At 49.2% G+C, this 19037-nt stretch overlaps 1 protein-coding gene across 4 annotated transcripts in view; it reads right to left on the reverse strand.

Moving 5' to 3' along the window:
• The window catches only part of CNOT6 (CCR4-NOT transcription complex subunit 6), a 350905-nt gene that overhangs the window by 86021 nt on the left and 245847 nt on the right, over positions 1-19037 (reverse strand). For all 4 annotated transcript variants that reach the window (XM_078653316.1, XM_078653315.1, XM_078653317.1 and 1 more), the window contains exon 11: positions 219-421. In XM_078653316.1, coding sequence (XP_078509442.1) covers positions 219-421 — 203 coding nt within the window. The remainder of the gene's footprint in view (positions 1-218; positions 422-19037) is intronic.

Here is a 19037-nt window from a genome sequence, read left to right on the forward strand (position 1 = left end):
ACTGAATCTTCAACCGAACTTGAAAGAAAGTAGAAACTACACCAAACATCCCAAGTCTCGCTCTGTTCCTCTGCTAATGCCCAACAAAAGCATACCTTCATTGACACAAGGTGAAAGTCGATGGCAAGTCTCTTGTCTATATATCAAGATACTAAGTAGCTGCAATAAATACAACACCTTTGCTTAATGTAGATGCTCACGTATATTGAAGTTCTTACCTTAAAATCAAAGGTATAATTTGTGTAAGGCATCAGGCCATTCTCATAAGCACTCTTCAGATTAAATCCATGTGTGATTCTTCCATTAGTTGTTACATTTTTTCCATTACAGTTGAAGTTTGTAAGACTTTCATTGTATCTCAGTTCCTTAAAATCTTTGTGGTTTGTTTCAACTCCTCCAGTGCTCAAGTACTCAACAACACCTGCATGAAAGAAAGCAAGTTCTCAATGAACATAGGTTCATTCAGTTTCTGTGCGTCATACATCAACACTATCCACTCTTCATTCATTTTACAGATGACCATTGCTCTGAATGAAGATACAAGATGATAAATAAGACTATGCGAAAATGTGCTGAAAAGTAATTTGTTGACTGTGCCAACACCTCACATTTACAAAACGAAGGTCCATAGTCAAATTGACACTAAACAAGTCTTTCTGCAGAAAGTAGAAAAACAATTATTTTAAAATATTAGATCACTATTCCAGGAACCAGTGGTTCTTTGGAAGCATTTTAACCAATTAATGATTTTTAATATTTTTTTTTATTTTTAATATCTTTTGAACTAAAACTTTACTACTTTTGCAAGACATACTGAAGATGAATGAATTTCTCTACCAATAGTTCAATGAAGAACACATACTATAATTTTTTTTTTTTAAAACAGCATGACCGGTTAGAAGCAAATACGGATATGTTTAAGGACATTCATGTATGTGCCATTATAAAAAGAAGCTGCACATTGAATTCTTTCCGATTCTTCATTTTTTGAACCACCTGTTTGCTGAGTTTTAACAAACATATACGAAGTAAGGAAACAAACAGTATCGATACACACATCAACAATTTCAAAGAGTTCTCTGCATCTCCTTTCTCTTTACATTTATTGGTCTCCAAGTGTGTTGTAATCAAAGACAGAACTATTCAGTAGACAACCCTAGCTCAATTATCCATCTGCTATACAGATTTGATAATCCAGCGTCTCCAAAATAGTTCTCACCTTTTCTTTCCATACATACAGTTCAAAAATGTAAAAGTATCTAAAAGTAGAGGCACAAAACTTAAACTACATAAAGTATTGGAAATGTGTCCACATACTGGCATCCCCCAGGGTCCAGGCACTGTCAAATCCTTGTAAACAATCAAATGCCTTTTTTTAACACCATTCATCTAAAGGGCCAACTCTAAATCAACCCTTTCCAGTCAGGGATCAATCCTATGAGTAATGTTTTTTCCTTGTCTTGGCCTGATAAACCCCACTTAAATTTGATGCTCAGGAAGGATTCTGTTCTATGTAGGTAACTTTGGTTAATAACTTATCATTCAGGTTCAAGAGTAAGATGGGCTGGTAGGCTTTATAGCCTGAGAAGTCCCGCCCCTCTTTCAGGGTTACTGCACGCAATGTTTGCAGCACAGGTGATGGTAGACAGCCTCATCTTGAATATCATTTAAGAACTGCCAGCTGGGATGTTATGTGTATTTTTCAAACCGAACTATCACCCACAAGAGTATCCTGGCGCCGAGCAGGTGTGTGTGCACCTAGCCCTGCAGACGGTAGGTTGATCAATTGAAAAGCTAGGTCTTCAGCTTCTTCTGGATTTCAAGCAGAGAAGAGGAGGCTTTTATTATGGAGTGGGAGGCAGTTCAATGCTTTAGGAGCAATGTAATGATAATGTCCATCCTCCTGATGATCTGGTTCTGTTTATGCATGGGATGTGTGGGAGTAAGAGACCTGCAGGCAGAGGTGTCTGGGTGGTTGGAGGACAGAGATGCAACTGTTTTGGTAGGTAGGTTCCAAATTTGTGTGGTGCCTGAAAGTGTGTTAGGATTTTGAAAGAGCACATTTGTGAATTGGGAGCCACTGGAGCTCTGCGAGGTGTGGTGTGATGCAAACTCTCTGTGGAAGGTTGAGGAAGAGTTTGGCTGCTGAGTTCAGGATAGTTTGTAGTATTTCACTATTTCTGAGTGATCCCGACAGAGGGTGTAGTCCGACTTGTTGGTGACTAGGGTGCAAGTTAGTTTTTCTAGTGCTGCTTGGGAGCTATATGAAGATCTTCCTCCGCATCTTTAGGGTCTGGACGCAGGATGCAGTGATGATGCAGACTTGTGAAGTCATGTCCAGTCTGCTGTAGATTATTCTGACGCACCACTTTGGTTTTACTTTGTTCGACCTAAGTTGGCAGGGTACGCCCAGATGTGGGGGTCCCTTGCTCACTTTGCCACTTGTTCAAGCTAGCCTGGCTGATTAGCCAGAAACCGGTCCCAGGATGCTAGTTTCCGGTCCAGGGAAGGCATGGCTTGGCAGTTTGGGCTGGACTGTTCCCATGAGGCACAGGGTCAGACTGATTTGCATATGGCCATGTCTGAACTAGGGGGGCGGAGTGAGCTAAAGAATGATGATGATGGATTAAACCCAGATCAGTTGACTGGGGGTGAGTGCTTGCAATGTTCAACACTCCGTCCATCATCCCCTTTGGTTTTGCTTTGTAGATTATTCTAAGGCTCCAGCCAGGGGTGCTAGGTGTGGGTCTGAGCTTGAATGGCTACAAGCTGGAATCGCATGGTGAGGTGTTCTTGCAGAAGATCACTACTCCAGTCTTGTCTGTGAGCAGTGTGAGACAGTTGGCTTCATCCAGTTAGCGACTTTATTCATGGAGGCTGTTGGAAAATGGGCCATTAGCTGTGTGACCTGCACAAGTAAAGGGTCTGCACTTATCCACCACTGGGAACCAAACACTCCCTTGTAGCACTGGACTCTCATAGGGTAGAGTTGCCGAGCAGTCCAATGCTTGGTCAAGGGAGGTGGTGTGGGCTACTGATCTCTATTCACAGATGCACATTAATAACACTCAATAAATGGTTGTGCAAGCTTCTGCTTTTTCTTTTGAAAAAGGAAAAAACACATTTATTACACACACTACTCAATACTTAGCAGCAATTAAAAAATATACACAAGCTGATGGAAATGCTTTTGGATGACATTGCATATTAATTCTTACCCCTCCCAAAGGGAGGTCTAGAGCAACAAATCACGCCAACACATTTACTTGTATTAGAAATGCAATAATGAAAAGTCACTTTGAATGAGCACTCACTTAATATGGGCAATAAAGCATGTTTACTTGACCTACGTGTGGTTGTCAGCGTAATTTTTCAAAATAAAGCATTCACAAGTGAATAGGTCTATGCATGTCCATGTGAATTGTGTCAAAGTTACTTGTAGTTTCAAATACGCATTTTTTATATTGCCCCTAAAGGAAACACAATTATAATCACATTTATTTAATTATAATTCTCTAGCACCTACATGGGGTTTGCAGCATCAACACTAATCAAAATGAAAACGCTGCACTTTAGAAATATTCACTAGGGACTATTCCTATTGTAACTAAACCAGTGTTCAATTACAACCTTTCACCCCTAGGTGGTGTCTCTCAACATGAACAACTCATATCGTAAACCTTCAGGACACAACGGGTTGCAGACATACTGTTCTCCCCAGACAGCGCATCAGTCCGATGCTGAATGACAAAAGTTCCACCACAGAACTACTTTGAAATATAGAATAAACCTATGAAGGGTTATCTTCTCAGTGTTCCCCTAAACTTAGGGTGGGGAGTAGTCAATTCCTTTTTAATGGGGGGAGAGGGGGGGGGGTGGGGTCTGCATTGCTCCTGCAGCTTCCCCAGCTTTCCTGAGGTCCTCATAATCCACAAACAAGTGGTTTCAACTTTCTTTTGTGTAGGCAAAATTGCAGCGCCCCACAGGGCAATATGGGGCGCTCCTCCATGAGCTAAGTAAATTCTTAAGCTCTACCAATGCGTTGGGTAGAGCTGCGTAGGTTTCCTTTTGTGTTTTACCCTTTTTGGGACCTTTGCGTTGTGCTTTCCTCTCAGGGTGCCTGGTCCCACCCAGGCACCCGCATGCTCTTTCTAGGTTGGAGAGCAGCTCGGGGAGCCCACCCCCCAAGTCAGCTCCCCACGTGGCTAGCAGGCGCTTGTGCTGCCGGCGCTTCTCTTCTAACCTGCTCACTCCTGCGGGCAGACGCTTGCCGTGCAGCTGGGGAGGCGGCTGCATGGGGGAGCGCCGCTCTCTTCTCCTCTCCGAGGACTAGGCTGCAACAGCACACCCAGTCTTAATTTCCTCACTAGGGCCCAGAGATGGGGCCCTGTGGCCTGCTTCACATTGCGATGGGGAGCAACAGTGCTCCCTTGATCATTATTTTCTCGGGCCCAGGATGGGGTCCTGGTCCCCTCCATCCTCATTGCATTGCATGACCGTGCTTCCTGCATTTCTTTGGCTTGGATTTGATAGATGCTATCCCTTCAGGGTAAACACTCCATAGATCAGACAGGGTTGGAAGACATGGAGGCGGGCCGACCATTGTATACAAATTAGATTATCTGTCATCTGGAGACTATTCAATGCACTAAGCCTTGTGAGGCTTTATATTTTACTATAACCCGCCAACTTGTTGCTGGGTTGTTTGTAGGAAGCTGGCTCTCTATATACTATACCAAAATGAGGTATAGTGCTCACAGAGTGCAGTTGAATCCAAAAGGTAAGCAGAGGTAAAGTGGATTGCACCTCACTCTCCATTTGAGGTAGTGTGGCCGAGCAGTAAGGTTTTATCAGAGAACAACGTTAAGCATTTGTTCTGCACACTCAGTCTGCAAATGAATTCCCAGACTCAAAGACTGAACTTCAGACCAATTATTTTTGTGTAAAAATATTCTTTTAGTTATTTTATTTACTAGAACCAAGCAAGCCTGGCACAGGTAAGAGATACATATTTTGCAGTAAATATACAGTTGTACCAGTTTGGATTGTAATTGTATATGCACTTTGTTTTGATTTACAATATTGTTACTGAGAAATGCAATGCTTTGGATATACAGTACATATGTTTTGAATTGGCTTTTACTCAAATAATCAGTACATTGCTTTCAGATTACTTTTTTTACACAGTGTAGTATGCCTGGATAACACACTGGTGGGACATCTCCTGTAAACCGGTAAGTTAAAGCGTTTGTTATTTAGTACAGTTGTTAAAGGATTTCTTAGATTTTCCCACTATACACTTCAAAACCTTTCATAGAAAAACAGTCATTGGTATCCTATGGAGCAAAATAGTGTTATTGGTTCAAAGGTAAGTACTTTGCTGTGGGAGTTGGTATTCTGGGGTCAGACTCCGGGGTATCCCAGGGTCAAGGATGCACTCTTGCTACACCCTTAGTGTCACTAGGGCGGCCGGGTGCAGAGTGGTGAGGCCCCATGTTATCCAATGGGGGATATGGGGGCTCCGGTTGGTGGCTGCTGACTAGCAGGCCACTGGATTGTGGGAGCATAGCTCCCGGACTTAATCTCAGGGCAAATGGGGGTTTAGGCCAGCACAAACGATGTACCCTCAGCAGCACTAGGGCGGCCGGGTGCAGAGTGCTGTTTTGGCATCGGGTGCCCTGTAGCTTTCAATGGGGAGTCTCTGGTTTGCAAACCCACTGCAGGCTCGGGGCCGAAGATCTTATGGGTGCGACCATCACTTGGAGAGGAAATTGGGATGTTGGGAGTTGGTTAGACACAGTCAGTTGGGCCACCTAAAGCAGTGGGGCGGTGGGTGCAGGGGAGTCTTTAGGGTCAGATCTTACCAGCTCCTGGTCGCGGTTTGGGGGGGGAGGAGGTGGGCGGGGGGAGGAGGTGGGGGGGGAGGGGGGGGGGAGGACTTCCGGTTTGAGGCTTCAGGCATCGGCTGGAGTCCGGTCAGGTATCGCCGGATCTCAGGTCAGGATCACCAGGGAGACCACCTCTTGGTGTTGGGCCACTCGAACATGGCCGTGGGCGTTGGGTGCAGAGTGGGCCAGACCAGCAGATCCTTGCGGAGCTGGAGTCTGTTGAACAAATCTGATGTTCACGGGAGACAGTCTTTGAGATTGAAGTAAAGCTGGTCCTCCGGGTTTCTTGAGGTTGCTGGCTGCACACCGGGATTTTGCTGGAGAAGGTTCAAGGTGGGGACAGGCCAGTAGGGCTGGGGCCAAGTCAGTGGTCGTCCTCCTCTGGTTAGCTTCGGCACGGATGTTTGGTTCTTCTTCTGGTTTCTTGTCGGAGGAAGCAAGGTTTAGGGGAACCCCTAAATACATTTAGGGGCGCTACAGGTAGGTAAAAGGTTGGGACCAATGGGTCCCTTCCCTGGGGTGGGTACACCCCTTTTTATGCCACCCTCCAGTGGGAAGGGGGCATAAGCCTAGCCCTGGTTTGCTGGGTCCCCTCCCCCATCTGCAAGACGGCAGGGACTGAGAGTTGTGATTCACCTCGCCTCTCCCACCTGAGGGGTGGAGTTGTCACACCTCTCTTCCTTACTTGTTTTTTTCCGCTGGTTCTCCCGCCCAAAGTGGGGGTCAGAACCAGTGGGGACCAGTTGCTGAAAGCAGCAAGTGGACTGGGGAACTTCACAAAGGCGGCAAGCCTCTGAAGCTTCCCCTTTGTGGACCCCGCCCATCCTGGGGGAGGAGGCTTGGCACCTTGTCCCAGGATGTGCATAGTTTCAGGCCCCAGAGCGCAGCAGGCTCTCGACCCAGGGGTCCAGAAACATGCCCGGTGGTGGCAGCTGAAAGCAACCACTCATCCTGGACACTAGTGGTAGGTTGTTTTTCAGGGGGCATATCTAAGATGCACTCCGTGTGCATTTCTTATTAAATCCCAGACTGGCGTCAATGTGGGTTCAATGTGCTGAGAAGTTTGATACCAAACTTCAGTTTTCTGTGGAGTTCGTAATGACAGGCTCCCAGCACTATGTACTCTTAATGGCAGCACTGCAATTACAATGCCTAAGAATGGACTTAAACACTGTAGGGGTACAGGGCTCATGCACCTGTATCCTCACCACTGGTATAGGGCACCCAGCTAGAGGGGTGACCGATCTATGCCAGTGCAGTGGGTTGTAGGCAAGGCGCAAAGGCATGTGTGCCATGTCGACTCTTCACTTTGTTCTGCACCAAGGCACGCAGCCTACAAAGGCAGTGTGTGAGTGTAAAGGTATAGGACCTCTAAGGGTGGCACAATTAGTGCTACGGCCTTTAGAGGCCTTCCCTGGTCACAGTGCCCTGGGTACCTGTGGTTCCATTTACCAGGGGCTGACCTGTGGCCAGAGATGCCAATTGGGTTTTGTTTTAAATGCAGTTTTTAGGGAAAGAACATAGGCCCTGGGTACCTGATGGGCAGAAGCCCAGGGCACAGTCAAAGCACAACAGCAATACGTGGGGGCTACCATGCAGAAAGAGGGCACTTCATCAAAATGTTTTGGACAGAACTAGAAAATCGCATTGAGCATTCTTAGTTATAGGATTATGTTACTTATCCAGTATGCAGCTGTTCTTGGCATGTAGAGCTGTAGTTTCACTTGATTTGCATACTCCAGCCATCTAGTGTTGGGTCCAGGATGTTTGCAAGTTGTTTTTCTTCAAAGAATTTTCCAGTCACGATGCAAGGGGACTCCTCCTTTCGGTGATAGTGCGCAGGGGCATCGAACCTTGTTAGATTGTTTTCCCGCAAGAGGGTGGGACTGGAGTAAGTAAGTGTAGTAAGAGATGAACATGCGTATGTAATGTGAAACACACAACAGCAAGGAGCTCTTCAACATCGTGAAGGAACTCTCAAACCCTGGCTCCTGCACCAATGACATCCCGCCATCTCAACCCCTCTGCGACGCCCTTGCTGCCTTCTTCCACCGCAAGATCACCGACATCCACGACAGCCTCAATCCCCGGAGGCGCCCCAGAAACCCCACCGCACCGTTACCACCGGCACCCACCGACCACCTCACCGCATGGACCAGCGTGACCACCGAAGACACCATCACAACCATGAGCACTATCCACTCGGGCGCCCCATCCGACCCTCTTCCCCACCACATCATCAACAAGGCAGACAGCTCCATCGCACCCCACCTGCATAACATCATTGTGAGAAGTTGGCCTGATGTGCAGTGCTCACTATTCTAGTGATCACTATATATCAGTCCAAACAACCCTTATTGATGATTGGTTGTAAGTCAACCTTATAGACCAGCTATCCTAGTAGCATGGATACGAGCAGTCTAAGGCTAAGACTCTAGAGGGCGTGTTAAGCCAGCTGTTTTACCATCACATTACCCCTTGAACACCCAGTGAAAGGACACCACACAAGTGTTATGAAAATAAACAATGTATTTATTAGAATCACAACAACCCTGTACTCTTTATGAGGACAGGGTGCTAAGCACACAACAAAACTCTTACGAAAATACTTTTAAGTTAGCACGTTACACAAATGCCCGAGGGGCACGAAAAACCATATACGCTAAAAGTGGAATGCGAATTACTAGCAGGTAAGTAACAGTTCTAATAGGCTTTGGAATCGCTAGGACTGGACTAGGGAATCGTTAGATTACTACTAGGAGGCCCAGGGGACTCGGGTGCAGAGTGTGCACTCTCACGCGGGATGCGGGACAAAGTCTATGGAAGCTAGAATTCACAAAGTTAGTGTTCACGGGCGAACCCGACCTGGTAGGGAGAAAATGACAGTGGATCCTGACCCTTGGATAGTGAGGCTATGCTGGGACACCGGAGTGCCGAAGTTACCTAGCCCAGGGGCTGCAGCTGCATAGGTCTGAAAAGACGTCGGGGATCTCGTTGCCGGACCGGGAGCCTGGAAGGAAGAAGTTGCTGGCAGGCGACCAGTGAAGAAAAGTTCGATGGATCCAAGCCTGGATCAAGGAAGAAGAAACCTGAAAGCAGAGGGGACCAAGTTCTTGAATCACTAGCCAGTGATTAAGTGGGCACCAGGATGGCACCGGGCGAAGTCACCGCAGTCAGGTGAGTGGGCGCTGCTGGGCTCTGCAGTCTCTCGGACCAGGAGGCGTTGTCGGCGACCAGGATGGAGGTGCGAGCTGTCCCACGAAGGATGAAGTCGTTGGCGTCGAAGTTACCCAGGATTGGGCAACAAGCCTTGGCTAATTCAAGCCCACGCGGTGGACTCAAAATGGCGTCTTGAGTGGACCAGGAGGGTCCAGGGTGCTCCTCTTCTGGGAGGGAGCAAGGGCCAGTCTGGAGCAACCAGACCAGCAGCAGAAATGTCGTCGGGCGTCGTCAGGAAGGCCACAAGCCAACGGGCTAGTAGCCAAACAACGCGGTGAGCAGCGGAAAGCAGAAGGGCCCCACGCAGATCGTGGAGATGCTGGGGGGCTGCACTTCGGAGCTGGAGCTGCTCAGAGTCGGGGCTTCTCGGACCCCAAAGCACTCACCAGTGGAATACTCGGCGGGCTTGCTGTGCAGAAGTCGTGCAGTCTTGGCGATGGCCGGTCCCTCGAGGTCTCGTCGCACCCACGGTTCTCAGCTGTGCTGTAGAGGTGGGTAGAGGTCAGAGGTGCCAGGGAAGCCGGGTCTCGTCGAGCTGGGCAGTCGGATTCCGGAGGAAGGACGTGCAGCAGACCGCAGTGTTCTGTAGATGGTGCCTGCGGGTGCAGGGTGACTACTCCTTAGTCACAAGGGAGAAATCTTAGGAAGAAGTCTTGAGTTCCTTTCGCAGAAAGTAGTTTCAGGATTCAAAGATGATCTGATTTGGAAGGGGGCCAGTCTCTACCTTTATCCTGTAAAAAGGGGCTGGCACGCGACTAAGTCCTGCCCTATGGGTGGGACCAGGAGGGGGGTGGTTACACCCACTTCCTTGGCGGGCTTTTCCCCAGCACAGGGTCTGGAGTGACCCTGGAACTGGTTCCAGCCAGCCTATGCACAGTGAGCACCGGGGTGCCACGTGCAGTCACCTTCCTCTAAAGCCCTGCCTACCTACAATACACAAAACCCTGTCTGGGACGGTGCTGGCACCGCCCCTGGCAGGAAACCCTTTGTCCTTATCTCCTGCTCTGGGAGGACTCCCAGCAGCAGGAGGGCAGACTTGTGTCTCGGTGGCAGCATCCATTTTGTGGATGCTAAGGCTCTGTCTGACTTTTAACCGGGTTATAGGTTACAGGCATGTCGTGTCCCTCTAGAAGGGTGGAATGCTAACCCCGTCGCCAGAATTGGCGAGGGGTTAGTATTCCAATTCGTATGACACCTTACTCGACATGTTTTGATAAAGCGATACCAGAGTTGGCACATAACCGCGAGGATTATAATGCACTTAAGAGTATATGGTATGCGATATCATGGAAACGGCTAAGGGATGGATCCCGAAAGCCGCAGACAGGCTCAGCTCATGCCAGAGCACCATCTCACACGATTCCAAGCACTCTGCCTTCAGGATTGTTAAGGCCTGCCATAGGAGTGACTGATAGGAGATCTGTGTGTCCATTTTTAGGGTTAGATATAGGTATACTATATCTAAAGCAAAGGGTGAGTACACCACCTTGCCCCAGCTGTCGTGCAGCCAGTTGTGTCAGTTTTAGTTAGTCAATCCAGGGGTGGCATAATACATGCTTCAGCCCCTGGGAGACTTCTGGGTGCACCTCAGCCCTGGGTACAGGGACTTGGAGAGGGCCCAGTGCCAATTCAGTACCTGGGTACAATTTGGATAGAGAGAACAGCTAGGCTGTGGGTCTGATTAGCAGGCCCACAGCCAGGGAAAGTCGTAAACCAGTGCAGCAAAAAGCAAAAATCTGGGTGATCATAGGATTGCAGACCCTACTCTCCTACATGACCCCCCCCCAAACTTTGGGACAATAAACTAACCTTGACCAGGTGAGTCTTCTTGCTCTAAGTGGAAATACCTGGAGAGCCCATCAGCATTGCTGTGATCAGTCCCAGGTCTATGCTCCACTGTAAAATCCATCCCCTGTAGGGAAATGGACCACCTAAGCAGTTTGGGGTTTTCACCCTTCATCTGATTTAGCCACAAGAGGGGCTTATGGTCTGTCTGAATGGTGAAGTGAGTGCCAAACAAGTAGGCCCTCAGCTTCTTCAGGGCCCAGACCACAGCAAAGGCCTCCCTCTCAATAGCTGACCAATTTTTCTCTCTGGGTGTCAACCTCCTACTAATGAAAGCAATAGGCTGATCATTACCATCAAAATTCAGTTGAGACAGAACAGCTCCCACACCCAACTCAGAAGCATCTGTTTGGACAATGAATGGCTTGGAGTAATCTGGACTCTTGAGGATAGGTGCTGTGCACATGGCCTGCTTTAGGTCATTGAATGCTTTCTGACAGCTTGCTGTCCACTGAACTTTCTTTGGCATCTTTTTGCTTGTCAGGTCATTAAGGGGGGTCACTATGGACCCATAATTTCTGACAAACTTCCTATAGTACCCAGTCAGGCCCAAGAAAGCTCGAACCTGAGTCTGGGTGATTGGAGGAGTCCAGTCCTTGATGGCCTGTATCTTACTCTCCAGTGGCTGAACCTGGCCTCCACCTACAAGGTGGCCCAGGTATACAACCTGTGACTGCCCTATCTGGCACTTTGTGGCCTTGATAGTGAGGCCTGCCTTTTGCAGGGCCTCCAACACTTTCCTCAGGTGGACCAGGTGATCCTCCCAGGTGGAGCTAAAGACAGCAATATCGTCAAGATAAGCTGCACAGAAGTCATCCAGCCCAGTGAGGACTTGATTCACCAACCTTTGGAAGGTGGCAGGTGCATTTTTCAGTCCAAAGGGCATTACCACAAATTGATAATGCCCTCCAGGGGTAGAAAATGCTGTCTTAGGTTTGGCTTCCTCAGCTAACCTGATTTGCCAATACCCAGCTGTCAAATCAAATGTGCTTAAGAAGTTGGCAGAAGCCAATCTATCTATAAGCTCATCTGCTCTTGGTATTGGGTGGGCATCAGTCTTAGTGACTGCATTGAGGCCTCTGTAGTCTACGCAAAACCTCATCTCTCTCTTACCACCCTGGGTGTGAGGCTTTGGCACTAGAACTACTGGGCTAGCCCAAGGGCTATCTGAGGGCTCAATGACTCCCAGTTCCAACATTTTCTGCACTTCAGTTTTGATGCAGTCTCTAACATGATCAGGCTGCCTGTAGATTTTACTCTTGACAGGCAGACTGTCTCCAGTGTCAACATCATGGGTACACCAATCAGTTTGGCTGGGTGTCAGAGAGAACATATGTCGAAAGGATTGCAGAACTTGCCTGCAATCCTGTTGCTGATGTTCAGTGAGGCTGCCACAAAAGACAACACCATCAACTGACCCATCATCAGGATTCTGAGTGAGCAGGTCTGGGAGAGGGTCACTCTCTTCCTCCTGTCCCTCATCTGTGGCCATGAGCAAGCTCATGTCCTTCCTGTCAACATATGCCTTGAGCCTGTTAACATGGAGCACTCTGAGAGGGCTCCTGGGAGTTCCAAGGTCCACCAAGTAGGTAACCTCTCCCTTTTGCTCAATGATGGTGTGGGGCCCAGACCATTTGTCTTTCAGAGCTGCTGGGGCCACTGGCTCCAGCACCCACACCTTCTGTCCTGGCTGGTACACAGTCAGTACAGCCTTTTGGTCATGCCAAGCTTTTTGAAGTTCCTGGCTGGCCTCAAGGTTTTTAGATGCCTTTTCCATATACTCAGCCATCCTGGAGCGGAGACCAAGTACATAGTCCACTATGTTGGTTGCAGGCTTTTTGAGAGGTCTCTCCCATCCTTCCTTCACCAAACACAGGGGTCCCCTTACAGGATGCCCATACAGAAGCTCAAAAGGGCTGTAGCCAACCCCCTTCTGTGGGACCTCTCTGTAAGCAAACAAGAGGCAGGGGATCAGGACATCCCATCTTCTCCTAAGAGGTTCAGGTAGTCCATGAATCATCCCTTTCAGGGTCCTGTTGAATCTCTCAACAAGCCCATTGCATTGTGGATGATAGGGTGTGGTGAACTTGTAGTTCACACCACACTCTTTCCACATGGCAGTCAGATATCCTGACATGAAGTTTGTACCTCTGTCAGAAACGACCTCCTTAGGGAAACCCACTCTGGAGAACACTCCAACTAGGGCTCTTGCCACTACAGGGGCTGTAGTGGTCCTAAGGGGAATAGCCTCAGGATACCTGGTGGCATGGTCCACCACCACCAGTATAAACTTGTGTCCTGATGCTGTCTGGGGTTCCATTGGACCAACAATGTCAATCCCCACTCTTTCAAAGGGAACCCCCACCACAGGTAGTGGTATGAGGGGGGCCTTTGTTGTGCCACCTGACTTACCACTGGCTTGGCAAGTGACACATGAGCGACAAAACTCCTTGGTATTCTCATTCATATGGGGCCAGTGAAAGTGTGAGACAAGCCTGTCCCAAGTCTTTGTCTGACCTAAATGACCTGCAAGGGGAATCTCATGGGCCAAGGTGAGAAGGAAACCTCTCAGAGACAAGGGGATGACCAGCCTCCTGGTTGCACCAGGCTTGGGGTCTCTTGACTCAGAGTACAGGAGTCCATCTTCCCAGTATACCCTGTGGGCACCTGTGGCATTCCCTGCAGCCTCAGCAGCAGCCTGCTGTCTGAGGGGTTCAAGGGAAGGGCAGCTCAACTGTTCCTTCCCCAGGTCTGCTCTGGAGGGTCCCCCTGAGCCCAGAAACTCAACTTGATCAAGTTCAAGCTCTTTAGGCTCAGTTTCCCTCAGCTCTTCTAGATCAGCCTCCTCAGAGACTTGATCCTCAACCTGGGGCAAGGGGGAAGGCAAAGCCTTACCCTTACTGCTCTTCTTGGGAGGTGTCTGGTCCATAATTTCAGGATCCAGCACCTGTTCAGTGGGGCATCTTCTGGCCTGTGACCTAGTCACAGCAAGCACATGTGCTGGCAAGCCTAACATCTCCATGTGAGTCCTCTGCTCCACTTCTGACCATTGTGATGACTCCAAATCATTGCCCAACAAACAATCAACTGGGAGGTCTGAACTGACTACAACTTTCTTTTGTCCCTTCACTCCACCCCAGGAGAAAGCTACAATTGCCACACTATGACTAGTAGTGACATTGCTGGCATTGGTCACCAGGAAATCAGTACCTGGCATGATCTGTCCAGGGTCCACAAAGTTAGGTGTCACCATGGTGACACTGGCACAAGTGTCCCTATAGGCCTGAGCCATTTTGCCATTAATCAAAGGTGTCTGCCTGTATTTGCCCAAGGTATTGGGACTTATTTCAGGGGACATATCCATATCCCCTGTACAGACAAGGACAGCCTGAGTGAGTGTGCCAACTAAGTTGTCAGACCCCTCAGTACCCAAGGTTAACCCAACTAATGCCTTGGGAGTGACACTACCACTACTGACTGTACTAGGGGGTGCAGTTGCTTTAGGAGCTGTAGTGGCAGGAGTTTGTCCTCCTCCTCTTTTGGTGCACTCACTAAACCAGTGAGATTTACTTTTGCAGTACTGGCACCACCTTTTTGACTGGCCTTCTTGAGTCTTCTTTTTCTGGGAAGCCTGACCCCCACCCTCTTTGGTTTGTTGGGGACCTGGTGAAGACTTCTGGTCATTTTGCTCATTCTTAACATTACCCTTCTGGTCTGCTTTCTTCTGACCACCCTGGTTCTGGTTCTGGTTCTGCTTGATCCTTGTCCTGACCCATTTGTCTGCCTTCTTTCCCAATTCTTGGGGAGAGGTCAGATCTGAATCAACAAGGTGCTGGTGCAGCAACTGGTTCTGACAATTGTTCAAAATTTGTTCTCTCATCATTAGATTATACAATCCTGTGTAATCTGTAACCTTGCTACCCAGCAACCAGCCCTCCAAAGCCTTAGTGGCACAATCCACAAAATCAGACCAGTCCTGAGACTGAGTTTTCTGGGTGTCTCTGAACAGCAACCTGTACTGCTCAGTGGTTAAACCAAACCCATCAACCAGTGTATTCTTCAGGACCTGGTAATTGTTAGCATCCTCCACTCTTGTAGTGAGGAGCTTATCTCTACCTTTACCATCAAAGGAGAGCCACAGTATAGCTGCCCACTGACTCTGGGGAATGTTCTGCACAGTGCAGGCCCTCTCCAGAGCAGCCATCCATTTCTGGATATCATCCCCTTGCTTAAAGGGGGGCACTATTTTAGTCAGGTGTTTAGTATCTAAACCCTTCTCTCTATCTCTTGGGAGATTGCTGCCACCAGTGGGAGCTAGCCCACTCATCTGCTGCTCTCTTGCCAGGGCAAGCTTCTCTTTGGCCAGGGCAATTTCTTCCCTTTCAATCCTCAGTTCAGCTTGTCTCATCCTAGCCTCATGCTCCCTTCTCTGAGGGGAAGTAAATCTCCTCTGTGGAGGATTCCTTCTCCCCTGAGAAGAGGCATTAGAGTGCAGAGATCTATTGGAGTCCCTAGAAAGAGATCTATCTCTCCTAACTCCAAGGTTAGGCCCACTTCGGGTTAGTACTGGGGGGCCCCCAGATCCTAGCCCAAGTAAGTCTAAGTTGGTCCTAGTTAGCCTTCTGACTACCTCAAGACCTTTGTCTACCTCATCCCCAGAGAGTACCTCCTGATCCCCCTCCTCAACTGCTGAATCAGTGTTGGGGAGGTCTGGATCCCCAGAGGTTCCCTCTAAGGCTGGCATGCTCTCATGTAACTGAGAGAGCTTTCTGGCATCATATGTCTCTAAGAGACCTATCAGAAAGGGAAGGGTGGGGTTAGACCCCTGCTTCAGTTTCCTGGAGACACAGATTTGTCTCATCTCCTGAAAATTGAGAGCTGCATATCTTGAAGTGACCTGTGGAGGGTCAACACTGACCAGGGGAGTCTCAGTAGAGTCCCCCTGAGTCGACATGCTTTTCTAGTGAGGTGTAAGTGGTGCACTTACCTACACTATATGTTTGCCTACTGATCCCTTGCTAGAGTTGTAGTTTAGGGTGTGCTAGGCCCTAGGAGCTACAACAGCTGGTTCAGTAGAACTCAGAGTATTCTAAGCTAAGTTATATGTACCTTTAGTACTTATGTGATCTTTCACAAGATATTCTTAGGGCATGTGTGGTAAAACAACAGCAAGCTCAAATCCCAACCGCTGCTCACCAATGTGAGAAGTTGGCCTGATGTGCAGTGCTCACTATTCTAGTGATCACTATATATCAGTCCAAACAACCCTTATTGATGATTGGTTGTAAGTCAACCTTATAGACCAGCTATCCTAGTAGCATGGATACGAGCAGTCTAAGGCTAAGACTCTAGAGGGCGTGTTAAGCCAGCTGTTTTACCATCACATTACCCCTTGAACACCCAGTGAAAGGACACCACACAAGTGTTATGAAAATAAACAATGTATTTATTAGAATCACAACAACCCTGTACTCTTTATGAGGACAGGGTGCTAAGCACACAACAAAACTCTTACGAAAATACTTTTAAGTTAGCACGTTACACAAATGCCCGAGGGGCACGAAAAACCATATACGCTAAAAGTGGAATGCGAATTACTAGCAGGTAAGTAACAGTTCTAATAGGCTTTGGAATCGCTAGGACTGGACTAGGGAATCGTTAGATTACTACTAGGAGGCCCAGGGGACTCGGGTGCAGAGTGTGCACTCTCACGCGGGATGCGGGACAAAGTCTATGGAAGCTAGAATTCACAAAGTTAGTGTTCACGGGCGAACCCGACCTGGTAGGGAGAAAATGACAGTGGATCCTGACCCTTGGATAGTGAGGCTATGCTGGGACACCGGAGTGCCGAAGTTACCTAGCCCAGGGGCTGCAGCTGCATAGGTCTGAAAAGACGTCGGGGATCTCGTTGCCGGACCGGGAGCCTGGAAGGAAGAAGTTGCTGGCAGGCGACCAGTGAAGAAAAGTTCGATGGATCCAAGCCTGGATCAAGGAAGAAGAAACCTGAAAGCAGAGGGGACCAAGTTCTTGAATCACTAGCCAGTGATTAAGTGGGCACCAGGATGGCACCGGGCGAAGTCACCGCAGTCAGGTGAGTGGGCGCTGCTGGGCTCTGCAGTCTCTCGGACCAGGAGGCGTTGTCGGCGACCAGGATGGAGGTGCGAGCTGTCCCACGAAGGATGAAGTCGTTGGCGTCGAAGTTACCCAGGATTGGGCAACAAGCCTTGGCTAATTCAAGCCCACGCGGTGGACTCAAAATGGCGTCTTGAGTGGACCAGGAGGGTCCAGGGTGCTCCTCTTCTGGGAGGGAGCAAGGGCCAGTCTGGAGCAACCAGACCAGCAGCAGAAATGTCGTCGGGCGTCGTCAGGAAGGCCACAAGCCAACGGGCTAGTAGCCAAACAACGCGGTGAGCAGCGGAAAGCAGAAGGGCCCCACGCAGATCGTGGAGATGCTGGGGGGCTGCACTTCGGAGCTGGAGCTGCTCAGAGTCGGGGCTTCTCGGACCCCAAAGCACTCACCAGTGGAATACTCGGCGGGCTTGCTGTGCAGAAGTCGTGCAGTCTTGGCGATGGCCGGTCCCTCGAGGTCTCGTCGCACCCACGGTTCTCAGCTGTGCTGTAGAGGTGGGTAGAGGTCAGAGGTGCCAGGGAAGCCGGGTCTCGTCGAGCTGGGCAGTCGGATTCCAGAGGAAGGACGTGCAGCAGACCGCAGTGTTCTGTAGATGGTGCCTGCGGGTGCAGGGTGACTACTCCTTAGTCACAAGGGAGAAATCTTAGGAAGAAGTCTTGAGTTCCTTTCGCAGAAAGTAGTTTCAGGATTCAAAGATGATCTGATTTGGAAGGGGGCCAGTCTCTACCTTTATCCTGTAAAAAGGGGCTGGCACGCGACTAAGTCCTGCCCTATGGGTGGGACCAGGAGGGGGGTGGTTACACCCACTTCCTTGGCGGGCTTTTCCCCAGCACAGGGTCTGGAGTGACCCTGGAACTGGTTCCAGCCAGCCTATGCACAGTGAGCACCGGGGTGCCACGTGCAGTCACCTTCCTCTAAAGCCCTGCCTACCTACAATACACAAAACCCTGTCTGGGACGGTGCTGGCACCGCCCCCGGCAGGAAACCCTTTGTCCTTATCTCCTGCTCTGGGAGGACTCCCAGCAGCAGGAGGGCAGACTTGTGTCTCGGTGGCAGCATCCATTTTGTGGATGCTAAGGCTCTGTCTGACTTTTAACCGGGTTATAGGTTACAGGCATGTCGTGTCCCTCTAGAAGGGTGGAATGCTAACCCCGTCGCCAGAATTGGCGAGGGGTTAGTATTCCAATTCGTATGACACCTTACTCGACATGTTTTGATAAAGCGATACCAGAGTTGGCACATAACCGCGAGGATTATAATGCACTTAAGAGTATATGGTATGCGATATCATGGAAACGGCTAAGGGATGGATCCCGAAAGCCGCAGACAGGCTCAGCTCATGCCAGAGCACCATCTCACACGATTCCAAGCACTCTGCCTTCAGGATTGTTAAGGCCTGCCATAGGAGTGACTGATAGGAGATCTGTGTGTCCATTTTTAGGGTTAGATATAGGTATACTATATCTAAAGCAAAGGGTGAGTACACCACCTTGCCCCAGCTGTCGTGCAGCCAGTTGTGTCAGTTTTAGTTAGTCAATCCAGGGGTGGCATAATACATGCTTCAGCCCCTGGGAGACTTCTGGGTGCACCTCAGCCCTGGGTACAGGGACTTGGAGAGGGCCCAGTGCCAATTCAGTACCTGGGTACAATTTGGATAGAGAGAACAGCTAGGCTGTGGGTCTGATTAGCAGGCCCACAGCCAGGGAAAGTCGTAAACCAGTGCAGCAAAAAGCAAAAATCTGGGTGATCATAGGATTGCAGACCCTACTCTCCTACAATCATCAACTTCTAATTCAAGACCGCGACCTTCCCTGAGTGCTGGAAGCACGCCGAAATGAAAGCCCTGCTGAAGAAACCCAAGGCGGACCCGAGCGACCTCAAGAACTTCCGGCCCATCTCCCTGCTCCCGGCAAAGGTCATCGAAAAAAATAGTCAACACCCAGCTCACCCGCTAC

Source organism: Lissotriton helveticus, chromosome 7 (assembly GCF_964261635.1).
Source record: "Lissotriton helveticus chromosome 7, aLisHel1.1, whole genome shotgun sequence".
Lineage (NCBI taxonomy): Eukaryota > Metazoa > Chordata > Amphibia > Caudata > Salamandridae > Lissotriton > Lissotriton helveticus.